The sequence below is a fragment of the Pelecanus crispus genome, chromosome 1, assembly GCF_030463565.1.
Source record: "Pelecanus crispus isolate bPelCri1 chromosome 1, bPelCri1.pri, whole genome shotgun sequence".
In the NCBI taxonomy this organism is placed as follows: Eukaryota; Metazoa; Chordata; class Aves; order Pelecaniformes; family Pelecanidae; genus Pelecanus; species Pelecanus crispus.
The window spans coordinates 133872119-133899293 of NC_134643.1; the positions used below are offsets into that span (position 1 = coordinate 133872119).

A 27175-nucleotide genomic window follows, 5' to 3' on the forward strand; every position below is an offset into this window, starting at 1 on the left:
AAAGCACCTGGATTGTTTCATTTCCACTGTAAATAGCTCGGGTCCTGTGGCCCCAGCGCGTCTCCTAGCCGGTGCTGAGCTGGATGTGATGCTTATGCCTGGGAAGGCAAGTGGCTGGGCAGCTGCAGTGTTAGGTGAACGGTCATCTTTTCCTGCCCGTGCTGACCACCTTCTGTTGCACGCACTTCTGATGATTTTTGACAATGAAGATTTAGCGCGCTCTGCTGTGTCTTGTATTATCTTTACAATTAGAGTCAGCACATGCAGTCGCTTCCCAGCAGCTCTTGGGAAAGCTGCGCCAAGTGCCAGCAAGAAGCAATGCTATGATATTCAAAACGCTTCACTGTCATTTCTTTTTCCTCTGCTCTCCACAGTCTCCTGCTTAAAAAAAGCCCTTTTTTGCTTCGTGTTTTGACTTTTCTTCGCCTCTTTTGAGCTGTTTATTGAATTCTGACTTCCATTTGGTTTTCAGCTACGGTTTCTGGTCTCCAAATATTTCCATCTTGACTTGTTACTTAAATGAAAAAGACTCTTTGAAATTGTAATTCTGAGGTTTTGCTTTTGGACAGTTTAAAAAGATCTGTTGCCTATTTTGAATTCTTCTGAAATGTATTATCTGACTTATAAACTAACCTAGCTGTGACACAGTTCTGACAGGGGTTTTTTTTCAGTTCCAAGGACCTCTTGTTAGATATTCATTATTATCTGCTAGCATTTTGAGACCTTGGTGCTTTTGTGACTTGCAAATATGACTTCCTTAAATAATTCATGGCTAAAATTTGACTGCTAAATAATTTATATTTGCTAAAATGTGAGCATTTTAGAGAATATTTTCAATTGGTGAAAATGTTTCATTTGAGTGTTAGGCCTTCAGACTCATGCTCAGTTTAACATCACATGGAATATTGTGATAAGACCATTTCTTATGTATTCAATAGACATAAAGTAATCTTGCTATGGAAGGCACTATTACTATATTGCAATATAAGAGAAAAACCCAATGATAAAACTGTCCCAAAACCATTTTAAAATTTCCTTAAGAGTGAATGTATTTCACAAATAGAGAAGAAAAATTTTTGGTGTCCCTCTAAAGCAGTACATTACCTAGGTTATACTGTAGGATAGCTTATGCTGACTAGGATGTACTGTACTAGCATTAAATAGAAAGCATATGGTTTTTTGCACTGACAGAACTTTTTGCAAAGCATTAAAATACTTTCCTGCTATTTTAACGACTAAAGAAAGTGAACGTTTCCTAATATTTTAGTTGAATCAAGATGACTGACATACTTCTGTAAAAGGGGGACTTCTCTCCCATTCTCTTGTTTTCCTCCCAGCTCCTAGCTGTACTGTAACAAGAACTTAGTAAATGAGATCTCCAGCTGAAGCTATTTACCTTTCCTTTGCTTTCCTGACTTGCACCGGGAGTGCAGTGGGCTGTGTGCCACTGGAGAAGCACTAATAGCCCAAATCTCAAAGCTGCCCTGTTTCCGTGCAGCTATGGTGTTCCTTTAGATCTGAAGCCTGATGAATGGCCTCCTCAAATAGGTTCCTTCTGTATAGTTCCCAATAGCAAGAAAGTGATGCATTTCTAAACATGCAGTGGCTCCTTTTGCTATTTATTTTGGCATCGAAGAAGTGGAACTACATCTTCTGAGTGTGAAGCATTGTAAGTAAACGCTGGCACTCTGGTGAGGGACAGGGGTAGGTGGTTCAATTACCAGCTTTGTCCGTTTCTTCAAACCACCGATTTTCTGCAGGGAGATGAAAAATAACATGAATTCATAAATTCTCAATTGCCTCTGAGAGGACTACTCAGCAAATGGGGTCCACTAGGATTTCTGTCACCAGGCAATTAATGCTGCCAACGATAGATGTGATTAATAACTCATGAGCTCTTTACAGTTGCATAAATCAAGGTTACATTGCATGCTTCCTCTGTTATTTTTCTTCATGAATGCTTCAAAGAGGTGCAAGGATAGTAAATGGAATATATGGGATTTTCTTTGAATATTCTCTTACTGATGTAGAATACATTTTCCCAGTGATCAGAAGATGCAGCAGCTTTGTTTGTTGTGACAGCCAGATGTGAAAGTCACCCAGCCTAAGCTATGGTGGAGGGAGGCTGGATTTCCCAGTACTGCCCATGCTTGCTCAGTTGCATTCATTTAGAGAGGATTGTGCTTTTATCCCCTTTCTCTTACTTCCCATTTTATGCTGCAAATGTCAGAAAGCACCTTTCCTTGGGACACAGAGGCTTTACTTTGAGGGCTGTGGGCAGTGCCTTGGACGCCTGGCTTGCAGCAGCAATCCTTTTTCACCGCAGAGCTTAAAACTATTCTGGAGGTAGGAATAAGAACAGATTGTTCTCTCCTCTAGGATGTTCTTACAGCAGCTTTCAAATTATTTCTTGTTTAATTTTCAGCTTTTTTCCCCACTATGTTAATAAAAGTCATCATTCCTGTATGTAAGATGCCAATTATTATGATATTATTGATTGTCTTGCACTCCACATCACTCTTACGGCTCTGAAAGAGGTTGCTCTGATGAGTCTTAATTCTCTGGACTAAGGACTCTGTAGCTGGACTGAAAAGGTGCAGCTGGAAAACTGAGTGACACAGGTGCTCTGGGAAAACTCACATGCATCCTTCAACATGACATTCCTTTGTTTGAACAGTATTACAGTATTTAATTACAGAACTCACAAATTCGGACATATCTCTGCTTGGATAATATGCAATATCCTTTACAATTTTTTTTTCTGTAGGCTTTCAGAAAGAGTTTTAAACGACGTGAAGGCATTTTTCTCTGAATTACTCCCTGGTCCTCACTTGGTTTTCAATACCATAGTTACTGGAAGGACTTCTCTATATTCATAGTTGAGGTGATAATTGTAAATTTCTTTCTTGTAAGTATAACCAAGTACATTTATTTAGTTTCCCTTAGGGTGATATTTTATCTTTTACTTTACAGCACTTCAAACTTTTGAGTCTGCTTCTTGTAGAGTATTGCCTGTATTGTACATCTGGGAAATTCCTCATGGGGTAGCGATAGCCGCTATCTACAGACTTTGTGAAAAACAAGCTTAATGATCAATCCTGTATAAACTTTAGTCTCCAGTAAGACTGTGTGCGATACCGTTGACATGCTTATTCCTATTCCCTTTCGCATTTTTATTAATTATGCACCAGTTCATTCAGCTAGAAGTATCAGAAGACGTTAAGTCATGTGGAAGGCAACACCCAGTATTGGCCTTCTTTCTTTTTTCCCGATAATGTTCATGGACCTGAAACTGTATTTCATTAAAACAAAAAGCTTGCTTTGAAAAAAAACCTCTCCGTCATCTCCCCTCTTTGTGTGGGTTTTAGAGAAAGAAATCTTGAATTTTGGGACAACCTGAAGTTAAGAATGATCAACCACTTTTCTTAACCTTTTAAAACTTCCACAGAGGAGGGATTAGGTCAGACATCCCTTAGGGATCACATTCTGGGGGGGGTGCCACAGTCCCAGGTTAGGACGCGTCCATCATGCAGCTGGCTGAGGGGCACAAATACGTTTGAAGAACAGTCAGTAGCCTGTCTTTGGCCTTGCCATTGCTTTCTTCTCCATGTGAAATGATGCATACTGGTTTAGTTCTCGTTCTGGTCACAATAATGTACCTTTAGAAGTGTTTCAGAGCTTATTAAAGTTTATTGGGAGGTTTCTGAGGTGCTATTAAGCCTCCAGAGCAAACCGTCAGTGTGTATTGTGGTTTGTAGGCAGAACTGGCAAAAAGTGCCCATTCTCACAACCTCAAATAAGAACAAGTTGGAAAAAATAAAATCTGGGTCACTGCTTGTGATGAGTAAGCAGTTACCGGAGTGTCGAGGCTTTTTTCCCCCCCTCTGGGAAGCTGTGAAGGAACATCATAGCAACAAAATCCCAGTGCAGTCTATTAGGCCTCCCTTGCCTGCAAAGTTTCTGTTAAAAGTTACTATTTTTGTGGGTTCGGACTATGTTATCCCTAACAAGGCTTCAGTTTCTTACCTTCTGTGCTCTTCCTGCCTGGTAGATTTTTTTTCACATGGACCACTATAGATCATAATGATCTATGGAGTGTTTTACTGGAGTAAAACTAGAGGTTTATGGAATAAAAGAACAAGCTTAGCAATGTCATAAAGTTACAGTAGACTGCAGCGCTCTAGACAGGGCAGTCCAAATGAAGATGGAAATTACAGCCCCAAAAGTTAGCGCAGTGTAGTTTAACAGATTAGCTCACTGATTTGTCTTTTCCTCATTTTAGGTTAGTAATTTTAGAGCGAGGCTGGAAATGCAGTTGTGAATATGAAGAGAGGAGAATGCTGTGACCTGACCGACGACAGCAGAGTTGCAAATGAACCCTTGAGTCTTGTGTTTCGCTCTGACTTTTTGGGCTGCCTTTCCGTCTTAGCTTTCTCGTCTATAAAACAGATAGGCCGGCCAGGTGGCGTCTGCATTGATTAGTGTTTGTGAAGTGCTTTGATCACTCCAAGTCCTCTTCTAGCACTAATTACTTCTCGAGTGTATTCATGCGTGGAAGCAAACAGGCAGCCCGACTTCTGCTGGGAAGGATAAAACGCAGGAAGCCGAGGGAGGGCTGAGCCGAGGACGCAGTGTACCCGGCCTTCGGGAGGGCGTCTGGAGCCCCGCCAGCCTTCGGCGTCCTGTGCCCCGGCAGGGAATTAATTGCGAATTCGGGTGACGCGGAGAGCATTTAGGCAGTGTTTGTATCATAGGTGCCTATATAGTACCAGCTCCGTGCAAACCTGCAACGTGTCAGCCTACCCGCACGTGGATTCAGCAGAACGAAAGGCAGGTGGTGCAGGTGAGCCCCTGCCCCGGTAGTCAGGCACATCGTGTCACACATCACGTCACACGAGAGGAGGTGCCTTCTCGCTGCCCCGCGCACAGGGTAGCCTGCACTGCCTGCTCGGCCTTGGAAAGCTTTACCTCCCTGTTACTTCCCAACAGAAACTTGCAGGCGGAGTATGACCGTTTGAAGCAACAGCATGACCACAAAGGACTGTCTCCGCTGCCGTCCCCACCAGAGATGATGCCGGTTTCTCCGCAGAGCCCCCGGGATGCTGAGCTCATTGCAGAAGCCAAGTTGCTTCGCCAGCACAAGGGCCGCCTGGAGGCCAGGATGCAGATACTGGAGGATCACAACAAACAGCTGGAGTCGCAGCTGCACAGGCTGAGGCAGCTGCTGGAGCAGGTGAGTCCTCAGGCCTTGCTTCTACATCTGTCCGGAGTCATCTTCCAAACAGGGTGTGAAGCGTTGTCAATAACGACAACAGACCAAGAGTTCATATCTGTAGAGGCTCGTCAGAGAAGAATATTAAATTGTTCTGCAGGCTGCAAGTGAGAGGGTGAAATCATATTTCAGGGTTCTTATTTAGTCATCTTCCTTGTTTTATTCAGAATTCTAATCCATTGTTTGCATAGATATATTTACTTAAAAACAGACAGAAAATTATGTGTATTCATGGAATAAATAAAAAATACAGAGATATAAAGATTTGTGCAACTGTACTGAGCTGTTAATAACAATCTCTTCTTTTTTTCTTCAATTTTCAGCCGCAGGCAGATGCCAAGGTGAATGGTACAACACTGTCATCTCCTTCTACCTCTTTGCAGAGGTCAGACAGCAGTCAGCCAATGCTTCTTCGTGTAGTTGGCAGCCAGACTTCAGAAACCATGGGTAAGATAACAAAGTTCAGCTTGTCATAAAAAAAAGTTATAGTCCCATTTTACAGCAAAAAAATCCTTAAAGACAGAACATACTCTGCTCTCCCGTTTAGTTCAAATGAGAAGGAAGCAGACATTTGCAATGGTCTTCGATGTCATCTGGCTGTTTACACTTTACATCTTCATTATGGTTCAGGCTTTTGTTTTTGATCATGATGCACGCAGTAGCATGAGCATTTTGACATTAAATACAAAGCTCAGCCAGGGCTTGACTTCTGAAAACAAATATCACTAAAGAGCTAACTATTTTATTCAAACTGACTTTCAGCTATTAAGCATGACATGGCTGATTTGAATGTACACAGTATTAATTATTGCTAAGAGATTAAATGTATGATTAATCATCCCCATGTTAACTGATGGGATCTTATTTTTAATGTTATGGCTCAGTCACTAGGATTGAGCTGTCAGTCATGGGCAGTGCTCATCTAGTGTCTTTTCTAAATATCACATCAGATGTGATAATGAACATCATATGAGTTGTGGAGTAAGGTTAAGTAATATTCTGTAGCTAGAGGCTGGAATTATTATTTTGGTGCTTTTAGTAACTGCTCTGTAGCATTTTCCTAATTTCCTGTCTGTTATATAATTAATAAGTATATATTACCAAGCAGTAAGGATTTTCTGCTAGTAAAAAAGCAATCAACTATTGTAGCATCTTTATGCAAATGTACTTGTTACTTCAACAAGATAATATTTGAAGTCTGGTGATAATATTCAGCTTCATACACAGAAATTTATTGAGTGTATATTAGAGAGAGGCTTTGGGGGAGAGTGAGAGGCTTTTCTCTTCACTGCGGTTAGTGAAAGAGTCAATGACAGTGAGAAATTGAACAGGAAAGGACCTTCTGCTGTATCTGAAGTGCCGTCGTGGTGGGAGATACAGCTTGTTCAGGGGCTTTTTCTTCCATCCTGAGCATAGGCAATAATGTCAGCCTGTGCCGTTATCAAATAAGATGGGTTCTGTACACCCTACGACAAAAAAATGTGAAATAAATCGTACCTTTAGGAATGCTTTAAGTTAAATCCTGGGGGTGAGAGTACAGTCACAGGTAACAGCAGTTTAATTTGGATCTTTCTTTAATCGAATTACTAGTGAGTAAGTATTGTGCAACAGAGTAAACAAAATGTATCGGTGGAGTAATTTGCATGGCTTTCTGAACAAATGTCACGCATTTCATCGCATAAAATATGTTAATTAAAATACACAAGAAAAGATAGGAAGACAGTGGTTCCCAGCCATTTGATTAAAAGTCTTGTAGTTTCATATTTTATCTTTTAGTAGGACCAAATATAATAATGTACTTCTTTTTGTTTGACACGATATAACATTATTCCCATTTAAGTTTTGAGACTGATATTAATTAACATGCATATAATCATATAAATATCTAAAACTTATTTAAAGCAAATATTTAGACATGAATTGGGGTTTTTTGTTTGTTTGATTGAGCCAATATGTGGAAGGACAGTGAGATGTTGAATCATGATCAGTGTTGAGACTCAGCAAAGCAACACTGTTGGCAGCATGGAGCGGAGCTTACAAAAAGAATTGCTAACTGAGCTAACAAACCGCAACTAATTTAGTTTGTCGAGTCTCCTTTCACACCCGAAAGCTTTTCTTGCTAGTCTGAGAGTTTTCTGAAGTGCAACTTAAAATATTCTTGAATTGTGAAGGGAACCAGAGGGGTGTTGTAAATAACGCTCCCATGCAGCAGGCATGCACCCAGTAATGAGGGAGTCGTCATTTAGAGAAGATACTGAGGATCTGTAGTTCTCTCAGGCAATGAGGTAATATAGTGGTAGCTTTTATATATTTTTCTTTTTGAAAGGAGACCTTAGGTTTTTTTTAATTTGAATGTAGACCCACTGCACTTCTCTGTGTCTCTGCTTTCTCAAGGAGAGATTACTGTAAAAGGTTTTCCACCAGCAGTGTTGTCCAGCCGTTTGGTAAAAGCAGCAACCCGGTCAGATCCTAATTTACAAATAGAATTGCTTATCCCTTGGTAACCTGAAATACACCTGGGCAAGTGAAAAAGTCCTGCTTTTCTTTTCATAGAGTCCTAATGGGAGAGTCCTAATCTTTGGCCTTTCTCCCCTAGTAATGTAGCAGGAGAGGAGGTTCTCTGAGGCATGTGAGCCAAGAGGTTGTTGCTGAACTTTAATTCGTTCATGTACCACCAGAATATTTGAGACCCACCCAGCTTTCCAAGCCTTTTGTAGAAACACAAATGAGGAAGACTGTTTTGAGTAAAGATAGGTAACTGAGGTCTGAAGGTGTCTTTACTTTTGTTGGGTTGCTTGGCTGATGTCTTATGTTGCCACTTACAGGGGAATGCTCAGAAAAATCATCCAAATGAGAAAAAATAAAAATAATGCATTTTACGTAAAAGATACAGCAGTCTTGAGGGTCAACACAGTTCATTCTGTATCAGTGCTTACCAGGACATTTGGAAATCAGTATACCTGTCCTCAGTTCTTGGCCAGGACAGCAGAGCCACTGCCCTCTTCTTTTGATCTGTAGGGCCAGGTGGTTTTCTGCAGGCATGCTGATAAGGTACTTGGCCTGCATAGAAGCAGCAAGATCTTGCTCTGAGTTTTCACCTTGACATCCAGCAGAGGCTGGAAGGACATTACTTCTGCTAAGGCACCTCTGTCGGTGCAACACTTGATGCGAAAGTAACTTGTGGTGTGAGTTGATTTGTGTGAACCCAGCACCAGTCGAAAGCTGAACAAGCTGCAAGCAGTTTCAGCACCTATTTTTAGACCATTAATGGAATAAAAGAAGTTGATATGAAGACCATCACTTGCATGAATTAAGTGCCTCTTGCAGACACTTTACTCCACTTCTTGTACTAGAGTGGGAAAAATTACTCTTGGTCAGTAATAACTCTTGTGAAACTCCTGGCCCTAAGGTGAGGCCAACACTAAGCCTAATAATAGGAAATATATGCAGTCGTGAAGTGTTCCTTTAGCATCTCTTTTAGTAGTCTTTCCACTAGCACGGAGCACCTCAATGTTTAAAGAGTGTAAATGCCTACAGAAAATCAGGCAGTTTATTACTCAAGTTCAGTAGGGGCAAGACATGTTAGAGTAAAGGGTCATTATGTCATTTCCAAAATAGGGATGTACCTCTCATGGTTATTACAGCAGGCAAAATTACTTTTGTGTTTTAATAGGGATAAAAGAAATCTAGTAAAAAAGGAGAATCTCACTCAAAGTATATCCTTTATATACATCTTTTTTCAGATGCTTTATTTGTATCGGAGGCTAGGGTCTACAATAAAATCAACATATGGAGTTTAGTTATCTGAAACCATGACCAGAAAAAAAAGCCAGTAAAAATAAAATGTATTGAATTTCCCATTAAGCTGCTGCCCTATAATCAGGTTATAGAAATTATTCAGTGGGAGAAATGTATTTCGCTTATTAAACTGCTGCTAAACCCTTTTACGGTACAATTGAATGTTCTTGGAGCGCCAATCTGACGCAATTAAACTGTCAGAAATATTAATACTGATGCAGATGAGAATCTGGGTTTCTACTGATTTACGCAGCTAGGCAAAGCAGTGCTAACATGAATCCAGCACTATTGGAAAGCTGCTCAATAGCAGCACTCACAACAGCAATTTCTTTTTCCACTAATAGAATAAGAGAAGCTGAAACAACGAGTGTCATTTATGGAACTAAATGTTCCTAGCAGACATTTTGTCCCACTTCTTTTACCAGAGTAGATTATTTCTTAAAAGCTTTTTTATGAACTAAAGGCAGTGTTAATTGCTTAAAATTCATTGTTTAATTTCACTTAGATCCTTAAAAAGAGAAACATAATAGTCAACAAAATTCACCTTTAAAATTTTGATTGTATACTAAGCAGAAAATGCATTTAAGTGAACAGCCTTAGCTTCGTGAAGGACACACACAATAGCAAGCTGTTAGCAAATGGTTTTATAGTGGCTCTCATGCAGTGGTGTGGATTTGCTTTCCAGGCGAGGATGAGCTGCTCAGCCCTCCCCAGGACACAAGCACAGGTTTGGAGGAAGTGATGGAGCAGCTGAACAACTCCTTCCCCAGCTCCAGAGGTGAGCGCTGCTGCCCGTGGCAGATGAGAGGAAAAAGATAAAAGTGCTTTCTGTTCCTTGATGTTTTCAGGGGGTTGTGTTTTGGTTTCAGGTTTTTTGCTGCTCTTTGTTTTTGTTTTAACAATAGCTGTAGAGAAGCCTGTCTTATTTAGAGTGCAGAAGCAGCCTGCTCCTCCTTTACCTTAAGCTACTTCCACAGGTAACCCCTGCTAGGTACGTGGATGAAACAATGTCTGTCTGAGACTCTTTTTTCCTCAGCATTTTCTTCTCTTCCCTTTTGCCATGTTCCTTTTTTCACAGCTTCTCTCCTTTTCAGGCAGTCCCCTTGCTGATTTATTTTTAAGACATGTCTTAGCACATTTTTCTGCTGTCCTTACCTTTCTCCAAGAAGAATCTGTTTTGAAATAATATTGAAGTTCTGAGTCGAAGTTCTTGACCTTGTAGCACTTGGGTCCAGAGCAATGGAGTAAAAGCAAGCGGGCTGCTTGTTCGTGCAGCGTAGCCTGCACTTGCGCATACAGCCACAGCGTTTCTTTCAGTGTTTCTGTTTTGCTCATTCCTGTTGTTTGCTAAAGATAAGCATGTGTATTACTGGGATTTATTTGTTCAACCCTTTTTCATTTAAGAAGGTCTTTTCCAAGCCCAGAGAAAATGCTCTTCTGCCAAGAAAAATGGCTTAGATTCCTAGCAGGAGATGGGGAGTTTGGGCTATTGCCTGTTACTGTGAAAGAAGGCTCAGACAATATAAACCTCTTGGCAAAAGAAAGTGCTGGTGTCTATTGGCATCCTGTTAAGTGGATTTCAGTAGGGGCAGGACCCCTTGCACAGGTTTCACACATCACCCAGAGGTTCTTCTTTAGTAGGTAAATGCGTTAACCATGGTGCTAGACTTTCAGTGAAGTCAAGTTTTCTCCATCCTCTGATTTCAAAGCCAGCTCAGCTCTCACCAGGCGTCATCTGTAAGCAGTGGAAAAGGAGAAGGCAGTATAAACTGCATAAGATCTCATGCTGTAGATCAAAAGAATCAGTTAGAAAGATACTATTGAAGAAAATATAATACAATATATTGTTAACTACATTCATCTCCGCCTCAACATTATATGAAAAAGTCATATGTCCAGCCCTCATTTTGCCTAGATATTAATTATCAGAGACAACAGATGAAAAATCTGTCAAATATTGGTATGTAGATAAAAATGGACCTATTTTTAAAGTTGCTGTGTACACAAGGTTGCAACGGACAGTGCTTTCTCATCAGTGACCAACATTTGTGTAAATATGTTGTATTTAGGAGATCTTGCATAATCGTATGTGTCTAGATGTAGATACCCCATGTGTTAAAATATTCACCAAATGTGGTATCTAATTTGTAATCATAGCTGATGACAGTGACAAACAGTGTTGCTTTTTAAAAACAAGCTTAGTTTTAAGTAAAATAGGAGCAACTGACGAAACAACAGTTAATGAGAGAGATTTGAAATAGAGTGGTTCATTTCCTGTGTATAAATAGGTAGAGATCAGTCTGTTAGATACCACTCCCTACTGACTGAGAATAGAAAAGGTTTTTAGTTTTTTATTAGTGAAAAATACAAAGCTTCATGAATCAAACTGACAGAATATAAAGTTTAGTGGAAAAAACCAAAAGATTTTAAATTGGTAACATCAGTTAATATTTTAATTCTGTAAGTTAAGCTGTAACTTCACATTTTCATTCTGGTGATGCAAAATATGGTCATTTAAATACAGAGAAAGAATATATTCCCTTATTTTGTTTCTCCATTCAGTAACTATGTTAAAAGTGTAGTATGTGACCACAAGCATCCCTAAAAGAGATTGCAGTTTAAGTACTTTCCTGCCTGACTAGCAGCCGTAGAGGACAAAAATACTCTCTAGCTGCATGGAGGGCTGCAAGTGAGGAGGAGGCAGAGTCTTTGTTTCACATGTGTGGTCTTCCGTCCTCCTCAGCCAAGCCATGAGAGGAGTTTCTGGTGCAGGCACAGGCCGTCAGGCAGAGTCAAGCTTCCCACAGGATGACTCTTCTGGGCCTGACCAAGGCACCGTCTTGGTGCCTTGGAGCCAGAATCTGCCTCTTCCTCTCTCTTTGGCTACACAAAAAGGTTTGTCCAGCTAAAGAAAAAGTCATTCGCTTTTTGGAGAATTGTACCAGGTTTTGGCTAAAGAGATTAGGACCTCCCTTAGGTTTCTCTGTGCTTCATGTACCTTTTGATGCATTTGCACGAATGCCAGGTTTGTATAATTGCTTTTGGTTGAGGATTGGGAATGGTCAGGCCCTCTGTGAGAAATAGTTTGTCCTACAACCAGTGCAAATGGATTTTCATTCACTGGTTGATATAGAAGGCTACTGACATCGTCAATTTTGCTGAGATCTCATGCAAACTTCAGTTATTGGAGTTTTCTTCTACTCTCATTTTAACGATTAAATGATATTCAGCTGATACCCGCATAAACAAAGCTTACATCCACAGCTAGGTGAAGGATGCTGTGGTCAGTCAGATTCCACGGGCGTAAGGGATATGACTTACGATCTACAAGACTGCAGGAAGGAGAAAAGGAAGCAAGGTTGACTGATCTCAACAAACCACTGAATCAGGAGCCTGTTTGCTGTAGAGAGGTGCAAATCTGTATCTCAGGTTTCTAATCTGTAATAGAAGATCAAAGTGTAAGTGCAAAAGAGTGAAAGCAGTTTGGCAAAGCAGCCTGAGAAGAGGGCATAGCGTAAGGGTGCAGACATGGTGCAAGTAATATTTGATTTCTTTGCATTACAGGTTGCATTGAATCTCAAGCTATTTGTAGGTATTCAGGAAACAACAATAAGCCCAAACAAGTGGTGAGCACAGATCTGTAAAGAATACATTTTCTTTAATTAATACTTATTACGTAGAACTAAAAAAGTGTCAGATGCAAGAAACTCAGTCATCCCAGTCTAGCATTCAGAAGTGTGTTGTGATACAGGAGCTTATGAAAAACTGTTTGAAAGGTGACTTCAAACTACTTGGGTAAACTGGCACCACGTGTGATGCATACTATCTTTAGGAATTAAAACTAGAAGGAAGATGGATTAAATGCCCAAGACTGACCAGTACTAGAAGTAGCTTTGTTTTTTTCTATACTAATGCTGTAGAAGGCGAAGTCTGCTATGATATTCATAGACCATGCAATTCCAGAAGAGCTGCAGAGGACAAAGGGCACTCATCAAAACCTGCCTACATTGAAAGCGAGAATAACAAAATGAAATCCAGGAAAGGACAAACATCCATACAAATAACCTGAAATTTATACATGGAATCAACTGAGGAAATCTAGGGATGTATTATAAGGCCTGGGAAGTTACTGGCAGGACATTAAATGCAGGTTTCCTTTGTGGGCTGTAAAAATAAGCATGTTAAATTTCAAGCTTAGTTTGAAATGTCCAGCTCCAACATGTCACAGCACAGGGATTGATATGCCTTTTGAATCAGGGGCATAATTCTGGGTATCCTGTTGCCATTAGGGTAATGACAACTTGGAGGAGTGCGGAACAATATGACAAGAGTGAACTGGACTCTGAAGGCTTTGATTATGAGAAAAGTTCAGAGCTGAATAAGCAGTGAAGGCAGAAGAGGACAGAGTTTTTGTGCTTGTGTGCACAGATGTATAGTTGAACGTCACAGGATACAAATTAAAAGCAAAATATTAGGCTAAATATCATTGAAAGCATCTGAAGGAAGAGTAAGATTTGCTCAGGTTGGGAAATAGTTTTCTAAAGCAAGTAGTGGCTCTTATTTTGGCCTTCTGAAACAAAGCAGTAAAATGTAATAGTAATTAGTTGTCACTCACCTGGAGATAGATTCATTTTGATTATGATGTTTTCCAAGCTTTTGCTGCAGAGTTGTTTTTAAAAGGACATCAAGGCTTCATGGCATCCTTTGGAATGTATTTTAGAGATGCATGTGTTAAACAAATAGTGTCATAGACCTTCATAAGGAGATCTCAGATGCAATAACTTGTGTTACTATATACCTTTTAATGGGTTTTTTTTGTTTCTTCAGTTTAACCTTTTGGCAGCTCTTGGCATTTCCTAGGGAGCAGAGGACCTCCATGCTCCTTGCACAGCTGACTGTTGGTGCCAAAAGCTGTTTCGTTTCTGGAGAGGGAAATTCTGCTGAACACCTGACGATTGCTGTCCTTAAGGAATTTTTCTTTCCTTTTAATCTAGAAGGTTTCCCGTCCATTCCTCTTTTACTTACAGCTGCAGCTGCTTCGAACAGCTGCTGTGCTAACTCAAAACAGATGTCAAAGCCAGAGGTCTGACATTTAGGGAAAATCTACCATTAAATACCACCTCAGTGGTTTATTTGACCGGGCTTGATAATCGGCCACAGAGGAAAACATTTTCACGCTGTATTTGTGCCCAAGCTACTAAATCTCCAGGGAATTGGTTCACAGTTAGAAAGTAAGATTGGCAGCCAGTATTTTTAAAGCCAAATGCAGCACTGAGGACAAACAAGTGGCACCGCTTCAGGTGGATCTCATGGGCGACCAGGCTGTGTTTTGCGGTTATGGGGTTTTGGCAAATGCTTTCTATGAATGAAGCTCAGAGAGGAATTTAGGGGCAGAAGTTCCTGAGCCAACTGAAATTGGTGAGACAGCTTCCCAGGCTTTCAATGCAGAGCACTTGCTGGTGGATAATGAGGAAGTGGGAGCCAAGAAGTGGTTAGAAATGAGACCATGATGGCTTAAAAGAGCTAAGAGGCCATGACATCACGTGAAAACATTTGGAGAGGGATGGGTACTCACTGTTACTATGTAACATAGTATTGCTTAATGCAGATGTTGTCTTGTGCAGTGAAATTACAAGACCCCACAGCAACAAATAAATGGCACTAAGAATAGCACCATCTTTTTTTTTCTATTTTTATCTCAGTCACATAAAAACACACCAGACACATCCTCTACTCTCACTCTTGCATCAGCCAGGCTCTGTCATGAGTGGGACTAATGTCCTAAGTGGAACTAGCAACTTTCAGCGCTGCAAATAATAGAGTTTCTCTCACTCTGGCAGCAAAACGTCCTACAACACAGACTTTTCTTTTCACACTTTACTGAATCAGTGGGAGAGTACCCTGAAGTTATTATACTGTAGGGTAATCTGGAAATACTCTTGCAGTTGAGGTACCCTTCTCTTACTCTTCTGGACTGTATCCCCTTCTCTGTGCTATGGTCCTACCAGTGAGCCCAGGTGACTGAGGTCCCGTATCGCTCCCTGTTGCACAACAGTACTGAAGTGTCTGAGCTTCTCTGCAGATTTCTGCTGGGATAGTGATGGGGAGGACTAGATCTTCCGTGATTTATAGTGCTCAGTCGTGATGTAAACTGAGAATACGTTAATGAATTTAACAAAATTTCAAGGAACCTTTTTTTTAAGAAAAAAAGCTGTTTGCAGATCCAGATATCTCCCCTCTGCAGCCCGTCCCTCTCCTGAGTTCAGTGAGAGCGGCAGTGCAGTAGATGCTTTGCATTCTCTGCTTTGATCTGAATCTGCATAGATGCATGAAGTTTTTATTCATGCCTCTGCTTTCAGGTTTGATTTGATCATTCTCTGTGTACCTTTGCCTGTGGTACAATGTCATGCAGATTTCCAAAAAAGAAAAAGACAGACAGACTCTTCTATTTTGTAAGGGCAGAAAGTCTTGATTTGAGCAGGCATAATAGATAATTAGGCACCCATGGATTGTGTATCAGTATTTTGATGCTTTACAGAATACAGATTTTCAGAACTGCAGCAATACAATCTTCTTCCTCTGCAATTTATGCCAAACCATACTCCTTGCCTTAAAACTTAAAGAAATGCGTTCATTGATATGCAAAGAAGAAAATAAGGTAAAATCCATTAAACCCTTTTTAATCTTCCTCCAAAAGAAATTAGCTCTTACTGTAGTAGTGCTACTCTTTGTTGCATTTAACAAATTCTAGGGCTGATTACACACCACGGACTTTCCTCACCATCTGTTTTGCGTGGGGCAGAGCTATCCCAGTTACCTTTAAATACATTCATTTTCAAGCAGAATCCGGTCTGTCTCGTGTAGCTATTTAAATTAGATACTGTGTAGCTGCAATTTTAGGTCCTTGTGCAGGCAGGTAGGCATTTCTTAAGACCTCCAAAAGGATCCAGTATTTTGCACATAGGCAGTTCCTCCTCTGCTCTTGACCTAAGCTAAGCTGTCTTCTGCTGGATCTCACTCATGCCCCAGGACTCTTGCACACCCAACTGTACTATGCTGCAGTTTCTGGAGGCCTTAGGTAGACCACCTGCTCACCCTAGATAGACCACCTGGGGCTCTTCCTCAGAAGACGACCAAAATACGCAATGAACTTGATATCTTCATTTTCAAGGATTTTCTGTTACATGATTTACATCAGTGAGAGGTTCTCGTCTTCCTTCCTGGGAGGCATGTTTTTTTCCAGCATTCATAGCTCCTGATAAAAGCACCACAGGAGGTTGCAGGCTGTGTAGGCACTCATGTAAGTCCTAGAGAGTCAGGCAGGCCTGCCAAGTGAAGTTTTTAGAACTGAAGCTGCACCTCTCCTGGCCATCAAGCTCACTCTGGTACCTCTGTGTACCACCAGTACATGCAGCATAGACATAACCTGAGTCAAGGCTCCCCTTAGGACCAGAATAAAAACCCACATGCAGAGCATGACTTCAAACCTATTATTGTAATTTCTAATAGTAAGTATGCTGTTGAGAAGAGAGGAAGGAAGGGAATAAAACTTCCTCCATTCAGTAAATGGTAACCTTTGCTGTCCAGGCCCTGCAGAGGTTGCCCCAGCCCAGGAAATGGGCTCAAGCTGCGCCAGGGGAGGCTTAGGTTGGAAATTAGGAAAAGTTTCTTCACGGAAAGGGTGGTCAAGCATTGGAACAGGTTGCCCAGAGAGGTGGTGGAGTCACCATCCCTGGAAGCATTCAAAAAACGGGTAGATGTGGCACTTGGGGACATCGTTTAGTCTAGTCTACCCTTGATTGGTTTGGTGTGGACTTGGTAGTGTAGGTTAGTGGTTGGACTGGATGATCTTAAAGGTCTTTTCCAACCTAAACGATTCTATAATTCTATGATTTCCATTGCCTGGAGTTTATAGCTGAGCAGTGGCTCTGACCTGTGGTGGTCAGTGATGCCATTCCCTTCCTCCGCCCTCTCCTCCTGTCCTTTACCACCTCTGCTCAGCTTTGCTGTGTTGCTGACCCTTGTTCTGCTCCTTGTAAAATCCCTGCAAAGCTATTTATTGTCTTTCTTCCCTTCTCCTGCAGGCTGCCATACCTAGAAAAAAACTCGACAGCAATTAGGTTACTGTTAGCTGGCCGGTGTGTTCTCCCATATATATCTGCCTGTCTCCCCACTGTCCCATACGTCGTTTACAATTACATCATTTACAACACCTTTGGGGCAAAGATCATCCTCTTTCTTGAACAGCATCTACCACAGTGTCTTTTTTTGCCCAAGACTGCAAGTCTGGCAGCACCAGTGCTGGCAGTAATGTGCCAGTGACAGTGGGACGCTGCTTCTGGAGACAGCGAGTGTCTTATTGTCACCAGCTGTGCGATGGGAAGGGGGGAGAGGGGGTGTTTCTGCTGTTGATTGACACCTGGCTTTCTTTTTTCAAAACAAATGTGCTATGATAAGTGTTTGAGAAGTATGAGAAGTATGATCAAAGTCCGGCTTCCGTGAAGGCTCGTCAGGAACGTCTTTTCAGCTAAACCCATTAATGACTCCTCCGTTTTGCCAGTACAACTTGAAAGTGATGAGATACTTTCCCTTTTTTCCCCTTTTACTTGAATTTTATTTCTCCCTTTCTCCCTCTGCCCCCTCAGTTTTACCATGCTTGGAGATAAGCTTGTTGGAAACATCTTTCAGAATATATCTGTCTTGAATGTGAGCATGTTACATTCCAGTGTACAGCTCTAGGTGTAAAATATGTGTGTGTGTGTACACATACATGTATATATGAATGTGTACCTGTATATATGTATGAAGGCCATAATAAAATGTAAAGTGTCTGGATGAATTAATTTGACGTTGGGGAAACATGATTTTACCACCAATGCTGATGAGTAGAAGTACTCAAATTGAGGAAATTTGGATGCTCAAAAAGTGAATTCAGATCTCTGCCATCCTTATCCTCAACTGAAAGGCCTGTATGTTGGTTTTAGTAGTTTTCTCAAGTGTTTTTGCTAGGTTAACACCAAGCTGCAGATTACAGAACTGTTCTTGAATAAATCAGCTCAGAATCATCAGTGGATTTCAGTGCACTTTCAGACTTTGTTTAAAGCAGAAATGCGGGTATTTTATGTTAAATTCCTAAATGGGAATTGAAGTGTCTCTTACAGTATAAAACATATATTCACATGTGGTTTTGTTTCCTTTCTTTTCTGATATTTCTTCCACTTCCTCTCTCTGTTCCTAAAGGAAGAAATGCCCCTGGAAAGCCAGTGAGAGAGGTTAGTGAGATGCAGGCTCACTGCCATGGCTTCTGTTTGTCACAGCTTGCTTTCTGTGCCCAGCATGCGTGTGACGGCAGCACGGGTTTGCTTGGGTTTGGTGAAGGGCGGGGGTGGTTTTATTTTGCTTTGGGTTTTGTTTGATTTTGCTGAGTGCATTCCCCATGTGTGCTCTAACAGTAGCGTACCTCTCAGCTTTCAATGGAGAGACAATGTCAGCTCAGGGATCTGCATTTTCTTACATCCTCCCAGAGGTGGAAGCTCAGGAATGGGGAGGAGAAAATAATACATTGAAATGAAGCCTCTGTATGATAAATATGGTCAGCAAATATGCTGCAGTCATTGACTTATGTTTTGTTGTTCTTGTATGTAAGCACAACAGGGAGACCCATGTCTCTTGCTGTTCTGCTTTCATACTCACAATCGTATTTACATATATGTGCCAATATACCAACCATCATCTCCAGTTATTAAATAGCTTTCTTCTTTTGCTTTAGAACAGTGAGAGTTGAGAGGTATGAGATTCAGGTGTTTTAATTTTCTGATATACTATTGCAGAATGAAGAATGCTACTAACATTCACGAGCTCCACAGTGTTGTATTCAGCAATGCGAATGGGTGGCGGTTTTCACTGTGCATTTTGGACATGGTTGGTTTGATGCAAAATAGATTTTAGAATTTGTACGTCACTGCTTGTTAATGGAGGAAAACGTTTTGTGCTGTGTTGTCATAGCACCTTTGAAAGTATTTCCAGAGAGCTTTGATTTTTCTTCTGTGAAGCTGCTCTTGACTTGCCAACCAGACACAACGTTTGAAAGATGAATTCCTAGCGAAAATTATTATTAAAGATAAAATATTCAGAGACTGCCTGAGTGCAATTGCAAGTAGCTGTGAAATGACCTTTCCTGCACAGATGATGTTGGGTGCGGATGAGGCAGAAATTGAAGGGTAGCCTGGTTTCCAAACTTCTGCTGGTGGGGAGAGGGGGGCTCATGGAAACACGCTGTGCTGGGGTTTTCATCAGAGCTGTCGTGAACCCCCAGTCACTGACAGGCTACACTGGGTCAGCCAGGATTTGTTCTAATGCAGTGCCTTGCAATACAGTGGTTCTCTGCATCGTCTGTAGGAGCTGGCACAAGCCCAGCTACTTCAAGGAATAAGACCCTCAGTGCAGGTTAAGTCTGTCCTCAAATGGCAGGTTGTCTCATGCGGATCAAAAACGGGTACTTGGGATATCATCAACAGACTATACCAGTCCAGAAATTTTGTGGAAATTATTTCATATTCAGCCCTGCATGTTCTTGGCTCATACAGTCTGAGAATTGTTCTCCAGTTCAGCAAAACAGGCTGTTGATTTCCACTATCCTCATTCATATTTAAGCGTATTATTCAGAAAAAGCTTCTGCTGCTGAGGGCATATTTGATACAATTAATAATAATAAAAAAAAAAATTAGAAAAACGGGCATGTCCTACCTGATGAGATTCCAGGAGCTTAACCTTAAAAAAGTTCACTTCTTCAGTGAATCAGTCACTGCTCTCCAGTTGTGTTTGTGCTCGCTGATGGTTCCAGAGGGGGCTTGGTAACTTGCAGAGCTGAATATAAAGCACAATTCTCCACCTGCTTATGAAGTGTATGAGCTAAGGTATGGAACAGCTTTTGCTTTATATGTGAATCCATTTGTGTAAAGGCAGATCATGCAGTTTTAAATCCACCCAGCCAGGTTTCGATCCCATTACGTACATTAGGTATTGTCTTTGTGTGTAATCCCATGGATTTTGTGGCATTACTTGATATGAATAAGGTTCTCAAAATCCAAGCCACCAACAGGAAGGATTTTTCTTTTGTCGGGGAAGGGTTAGAAATCTGTGCTGTTAAAAAAGACACTGTGTTGTGTTGGGGTTTTTTAATTTACTTTCTGTCCACTGTTTCGAATCTGAGTGCTCCACATTTATTTCTCTGACAAGCTGTAGTATAAGATTGGTATTAAGTTACTGTGCCCTCACCCAAGGGCCTTAATTCCAGTAGAGCCTCTAAAGCAAATTCAGCGGATGTCAAGCGCATCATTGTATATGTGACCAGAAGTGATGTATTCAGTGTCCGCAGAAATAGGTGTCTTCTTTCAAAGCAAAGGCACCTGTAGTAATATTCCCTCCGTTTTATAAGTCTGAATTAATACTGTCCATGTCCATTTTGAGCTTTGTTGCTGCATTTCAAAGTGTTTGCTAGTTTTTTCCTTAACACGGTAGCATCTTTCAGCCTTGCAGTGCCTCAAGCGTGGAGGAAGCTTTTACAGCTTTAATGTTTAAAAAAAAAAAAAAGAAGAATGAAATTAATGCCTTCTTTGGTGGCATTACCTTAAAATATGAATAATAACGAGTGGAAAGCTATGATCTATATTTCTCTAAGTGCTTTTAGGACAGTATTTTTCTCATTTGCTTCTTAATTACAAATGTCGATGTCCCACGTTTCAGTCTTAGAGAGGGCAAGTAAGCAGTATTCAATAGAAGCAGCAGAGTCAGCGAATTTGAGCTCTTATTTGGGTAACGGGCATTACAGAAGAGGGTGCATTCATTACACATACAGTACCAGGAAATTATTGCATATGTTGTTCTCAACTATTTCCAGTCTTGGTTGTCCTAGCTGTTACTCCCATCTGCAAGACAGGCAAAACTGCTGGCGGTGCAATGACGCCCAGCTGAGGGTTCGCCAGTTGAGTGGCTGGAGCACAGATATTATTGCCTGTTCTTCTGGCCCGTCCTCCCATCCCGTGACTGTCCCGGAGACTGCGGTCCCCAAGCTGTTGCACTTTACAGTCCAGCTATTAACATAAACTGCAGTCAGCAGTGGTTTATGGTCATGCTCTGAGCTGTAAACTCAGATGGCTCAGGAGGAGACACATGATTGTTCAGCTTTTCTGCAGAGGAAATTAAGACCTGTGCTAGAGAGGTAGCATGGATGGTGTGGGGGAGAGGGAGCTGTATCTCCTTGATCACCCCAGCATGCCTCTGTGCAGCTTTTGTGGAGGGAGATCGGATTCGAAGCATGGTTATTTCAAAAATATGGCAGCAATTAACAGAGAAAATAAAAAAAGACTAGCAGACGTTCCTGTAATTTTTGTGCATTAAAAGAATACCTAGCGATGCCTGGATGCATAAGGTCGTCTTGGCCCGTGTTTTAGTTGCCTGAACAGTTTAGGAGTTTGCACCTACTGTGGCATACTTCTGAAAGACTTTTTTTCTATATTTTTTATTTAAGTTATTCTTTCTAGGTCTAGACTCTTTCTATAAAACCAGCTTGCCTTTGTTACCTTTACAGCTCTGTATCTGACAGAACAAAATAGTATTAACAAATACTGATTTTTTCTGAAGATGGAGTTGTTTGGGTTGCTCTAAGTCCATGGAAGGGTGATCACCCTTCCCGAGCTGGGAGTGAGTGGTGGTGGAGTACCTGAAGAGCCCTGGAGACCCATCGTTGTTTCTAGAAAACAACAGGTTGCAACGAATCTGAATGAGAGACCATGATCCCACAGGCAGCAGTGCCTCTCTTGGCTGGCTGCCCAGTTATGACTCTCACCACCTCCCTGTCTTCTGTCTGTGGGTTGCTGCAGGTGAGGAAAAAGAAGAGTATTTAAAGCCTAGAGATTTCTTGAAAGTAGTTTGCAGGGTCAAGGTGTTTGTGGGGATGCTGCAGGTTACTCCAGTTGTACCAGGGTTATTCCAGTAAAGCCTTGATAGCACATGCTACAAATGCACCTGAGCCATGTCAGAGTTTCACGTAAGTAGAGCAAACCAGTGGCAGTTACCTTTCTGTATACATAAGCATCTCCCTTCTAAAATATGTTCTTGCTTTCATATGACTTTGTCAAATTTTCAGTTTCCATGGTGTAATTTGCTGGACTGATCTCAGCCTGCATAGTGCCAGTAAGAGAGATTATCCCTTACATCTAAAATAAATGTGGTAGCATACATTTATTTTAAAGTAAGGAATGTTGACCAAAACTTAGCAGGAATTTTTCATATTCTGTTACTTGACGTGCTGATAAGCAAATCAGAAGTTTTTGCTTACGATGGATAAGGTGGCTATACGTTAATGATATATGGATGAAATTACTGTTTGATGCATCTTTTTCTCTGTGCATTAGTCCAATTAGCAAAACGTCACCAGATTAGAACCAAGTGTTTCTTTGTATTGATATCTGGCAAACTGTGCCACACACAGCACAGCTCATTGTCAAATGGGCAGCTTGTTGAGTAGTTGTTACTTAGATACAGCATAGTTTTGTGTAATGAATGCTACATTTAAAAAAAAAAAAAAGAAACTTTAAAAAACTAGTCTTTGAATGTAAAAGGTGGTAGTAGTTCTCCAGAAGAAACAAACTTCTCTGGATATTTCTCAGGTCATTTTTTTCTATTCCGTAAATGCTGATGAATATTAACTAACGTCACTTCAAGCTCCTATGTACTATAGAAATGTCAACAATGCATGACTACCATAATATTTGATGGCGAGTTTGATTTGTCCCACAGAGAAGGTTCATTCCTGTTGTTAGAGAAGACGGTTGTGTCAGGAGGGACACGCACCGTGTAGGTGGGCAATGGTGACAGTCAGGCTCCAGCACATTAGAGGTAGGGACTGCATGCAAGATGTATCCTGGATGCCGTGGTCATGTCCTTTCTTCATGTGGATGCTCCTTCCTCAAGGACCATGGTGAGGATTCGGCATCCAGGCTAACGCAAAGCATTCCTGGGAAGCAGAGTCGTGGGCAGATGGCGTTGCACCTCCCATGTTCTTCCACACAATATTCTATCGCAAGTACTCTCAGGGAGTAAATCAAACCCCACAGGCCATAGCAACATACAGTTTTATTGAGTAATACTTACCCTGTTATATACTTTCAGTTGCTGGCACTCTGCTTGGGGACGTCTTGAGTTGGAGGTCACATGCACTTCTTTGCATCTAAATTAATCTTTCTTCGGTGATTATCTTCTAACTCCTTTTTTAACTCATTTATGTGTTTGGCCTCAACACCAGCCTGTGGCGATGAGTTCAGTAATAAGTTATGTGCTGGGTGGAGCATAATTTCCTTCTGCTTAAGACCTTCTGCCTGCTCGTTCCTTCTTGTCCTTGCAAGAAATCTTGAACACTCGGTCCTTGGTTTGAATGCTCATCTTGTAGGGTGCCTAGGTCTCTGTCATATTCCCTCTTCAGTCATATTTTTTCAGGAGGGAGACTCCAGGTGGGATTCAGCTGTTTAAACTGGGATGTCTCTGTCATGTGAGATGCCAGAGGGTATTTGTGACAGTCATAGAGGGCTGCAAATCTGACACAGGACTTGCAGGAGACCCACACTCTTCTGAACAGCAGCTGGAGACCAGGGCAAGGGCCTACAATGGCAATTTTTGGCAATTTAATCTCCCTAGCTTCAAGTCTGTTTAGTCTCTAATTGTGATGGAGCCATTTCTTACTGCTGATCAGTGTTGCTACCTTTCCTTTCCATTTGCAGCAGTGGTAAAATGAGTGTGAGAAGAAGTAACAGGCTTCATCTCCAGAGTTGCACTCTGCATTTATTTTTCACTTCTGTGTAGGAGGACCACGTGTTGTGGTTACACCATCTTAGGACTTTACGGTGGTTACGAGTGAGGAGAAATGTACAAATGAACCACTGTATAGTAGTTACTTGATAATTGTGGCATCTTTGTTTCTGCTGACCTGCTGTCTGAAAAGCAAAGGATGTTTTAAAAACGATTGAATAAACTGCAGCGGTTTAGTTTGGTCATCATTTTAACTGTCTGTGCAGGTAACCTGCTGGGGCCTCTTGGGTTTAATGATTTAGTTAATTACTGCTGATCTGTTTGTTTCTGTTTTTCTCCTTGATAGAACATTGAGTGGTCAAATACTTGCAGCACCATTCAGAAACTTTTCTGTGATGTCAGCGGACTTAATTGTTGCTTTTCGTGAACATTTGTAATGATGCAGCTTCATCGCTACGGAGCAGGGGAGAGGTTTCGGAAGACAAACACACTGGCTTATTGGCAACATAGTTTACCCTAGCCATTCAAGCCAGTATTGCTGTTAAGTGTTGTGTAAAACTGGCAACTTTTGCTAAAGACAACATATTAGACTCATCCAGGAGACTTTTGGAAACCAAGAGTACTCTCTGGTGTACTCCACTGGGGATGGCGGCAAGCGGTACATGGAGAGTGATGGAACTGTGCTCGGCCTTTTCTGTAAAATGTTCCTACCAATCTGCTGCCGTGTCTTCTTCATTTAATTTCCTCTTCTTTGGCTTTCTTTTTCAGGCCACAATGTAGGGAGCCTTTTCCACATGGCAGACGACTTGGGAAGAGCGATGGAAACCTTAGTGACAGTGATGACGGACGACAAGGTGTTAGAATAGCAAGATGTGTTTTACAACTTCAGGCGTCCCGCATGGTTTTTATAATATTCATACTACCAAGAGGATTAGACTGTAAGAGTTTACAAGAAAACAAATCTATATTTTTGTGAAGGGTAGTGGTACTATACTGTAGATTTCAGTAGTTTCCTAAGTCTGTTACTGTTTTGTTAACAATGGCAGGTTTTACACGTCTATGCAATTGTACAAAAATTATAAGAGAACTACATGTAAAATCTTGATAGCTAAATAACTTGCCATTTCTTTATATGGAACGCATTTTGGGTTGTTTAAAAAAATTTATAACAGTTATAATGAAAGATTGTAAACTAAAGTGTGCTTTATAAAAATAATTGTTTATAGAAACCCCCTTAAAAAAACAACAAAAAAAATACTGAGGCAGTGCATTTGTTTAGTATCATTTCAATTCTGTAACTGCATCAGAGAGATTCATGTTCTGTGTTCTTTTCCTTGCCTATCAAAAAGATTTAAAAAAAAAGTATTTCCTGCAGCGACACCAAAACAGCCAACTTACATTTCTCATTGGTTTTGTCTGACTAGGGCTGGCTTAAGAAAAAAAAAAAAAATCGCCTGAACTTCCAACGAAGGTAGTTACTTCACCTCTTTTCAATAAAATTAAGAATTACATGAATCTCACAGCTAGTTTGCAATAATTAAATGAAAGAGCACATTACATGACAGAGCCTGCAAAAAAATAATGGAAAAAAAAAAAATACCCCACAAAAGAAAAACCCCAGAAGAAAGAAGGAAAGGAAAGAATTTAATGACCATCCTATGCGCCAGCGTTTCCTCTGCTGACTGAATTCCCGAGTGCTATTAGTACAGGAACGTAGAAATTGCCTTACCGGATTAAACGTGTGGACCTCAGTGTCCGGCACCCCGCTGGCCGCGGCCAGCAGCCAGCGCTTCAGCAGGAGTTGGGTGCGGCTCTCCCCCAGCCGCTGCCACCGCTCGTGTCCCCTTTGCTGCAGAGGAGAGAAGGAAGGGAGACGTTCCCTCCTGACCCCCGTGTGGGATCAGCTTCTGACCCGAAGCACGAGTAGGTTACTCACAGAGCGTCTTTGCTTGTCCAGCTCCCAGTTCACGAGCTGTTAATGAGCGTGAAGCTCCTCGATCCCCTGGAAAATAAACCTAGAGCTTTCCGCAATGTGCGTCTCAGCCTGCTACGGCAGCCGGTCCCAAGGAGCTGTAACGCTGCGAGCAACCTTTGGGAAAGGCTGTAGAAGAGTTACTGCTGTTCTTGCGCGCGTCTGGTGATCAGGTGAAGGTAGCCACACTGCTCCATGAGATGTTTATCACCAAAACAAAGGCCCTGGTCCTTTCTCCTTCCCCGTTTCTCTCTACAAGTAATCACACATAATTAACAATAAAGTGAGAAAAAGAGGAACTGATAGCGAAACAGATTAGCCAGCTTGACTGCAGCTCGTGAGAGGTAGGTTTGGGGATGAGGTGCTGTCAGCAAAAGCTTTACCGCTTCATTTTCTTAACCAGCTTTTAATTTTGCATTAGAGTGCATAGAAACACACCATCTGACTTCATATTGCAAGAGTAAAAAAATCTGTTACCTCTTCTTGTATGAAGTGTAATTAAACTTGGGAAAGATTTTATTTTGAATGCTAGTTAACATTGAACATGGCTAGTCATGCTATTTCTACCTCACTTTGGTTTTGTGGTGTTCCTGACAATTACGTACAGATAATGTTACATCATCACCACGTGTCCATTGTGTGACCAGGTCTCATCGTTTAAAAATAATACCAACAATGATAATCCTTTACAAAAAGTAAGTAAATTCCCCCAAACCTCTGCTTTCCTAATAAAAAGCTTTTTTAACACTTTATTACAATGGGAACCCTCGGTATTTCTCATGGTCTTTTTTATCAGAAGGTCTAAACTGAGATCGGAGAAAGAGATGGGTTTCTTCTTTTTTTCCCCACCTTATCAGTTAAACCTCTTCAGAAAAAAAAAATTGAGGAAAAACGGATTGCACGGTTGTTTTCATCAGGGTTTTGTTTTGTTTGTTTTACTTTCTAGATCTTAGTTTTGGAGTGAGTCTGTCAAAAAATATTTAAAAAGTTGAAAGCTTTACCGCTGCTTTTTTAAGCATAATTTGGGAATTATTTCATATTCCTTATAACGACAAAGTATTAAACTGTAAAACATAATCAGTGTAATTGAATACATAAATACCATATGGCATGTTATTTCATTGTTACTCAGTACTGGTTTATTACTTGGATATCATAATATATTGTGTTTTAACACCAACACTGTAACATTTACTAATTATTTTTATAAACTTCTGTTCTACTGCATTTTTTCACAACATATCAAATTTCACCAAATATATGCCTTACTATTGTATTATATACTGCTTTACTGTGTATATCAATAAAGCACGCAATTATGTTATAAA

At 41.0% G+C, this 27175-nt stretch overlaps 1 protein-coding gene across 5 annotated transcripts in view; it reads left to right on the forward strand.

Moving 5' to 3' along the window:
• Positions 1-24741, forward strand: part of DMD (dystrophin) — a 1232979-nt gene extending 1208238 nt beyond the window's left edge. For all 5 annotated transcript variants that reach the window (XM_075717957.1, XM_075717963.1, XM_075717968.1 and 2 more), the window contains 4 exons: positions 4990-5233; positions 5596-5719; positions 9756-9848; positions 24644-24741. In XM_075717957.1, the coding sequence (XP_075574072.1) occupies positions 4990-5233; positions 5596-5719; positions 9756-9848; positions 24644-24741 (559 nt within the window). The remainder of the gene's footprint in view (positions 1-4989; positions 5234-5595; positions 5720-9755; positions 9849-24643) is intronic.
• The last annotated feature ends 2434 nt before the right edge of the window (positions 24742-27175 follow it).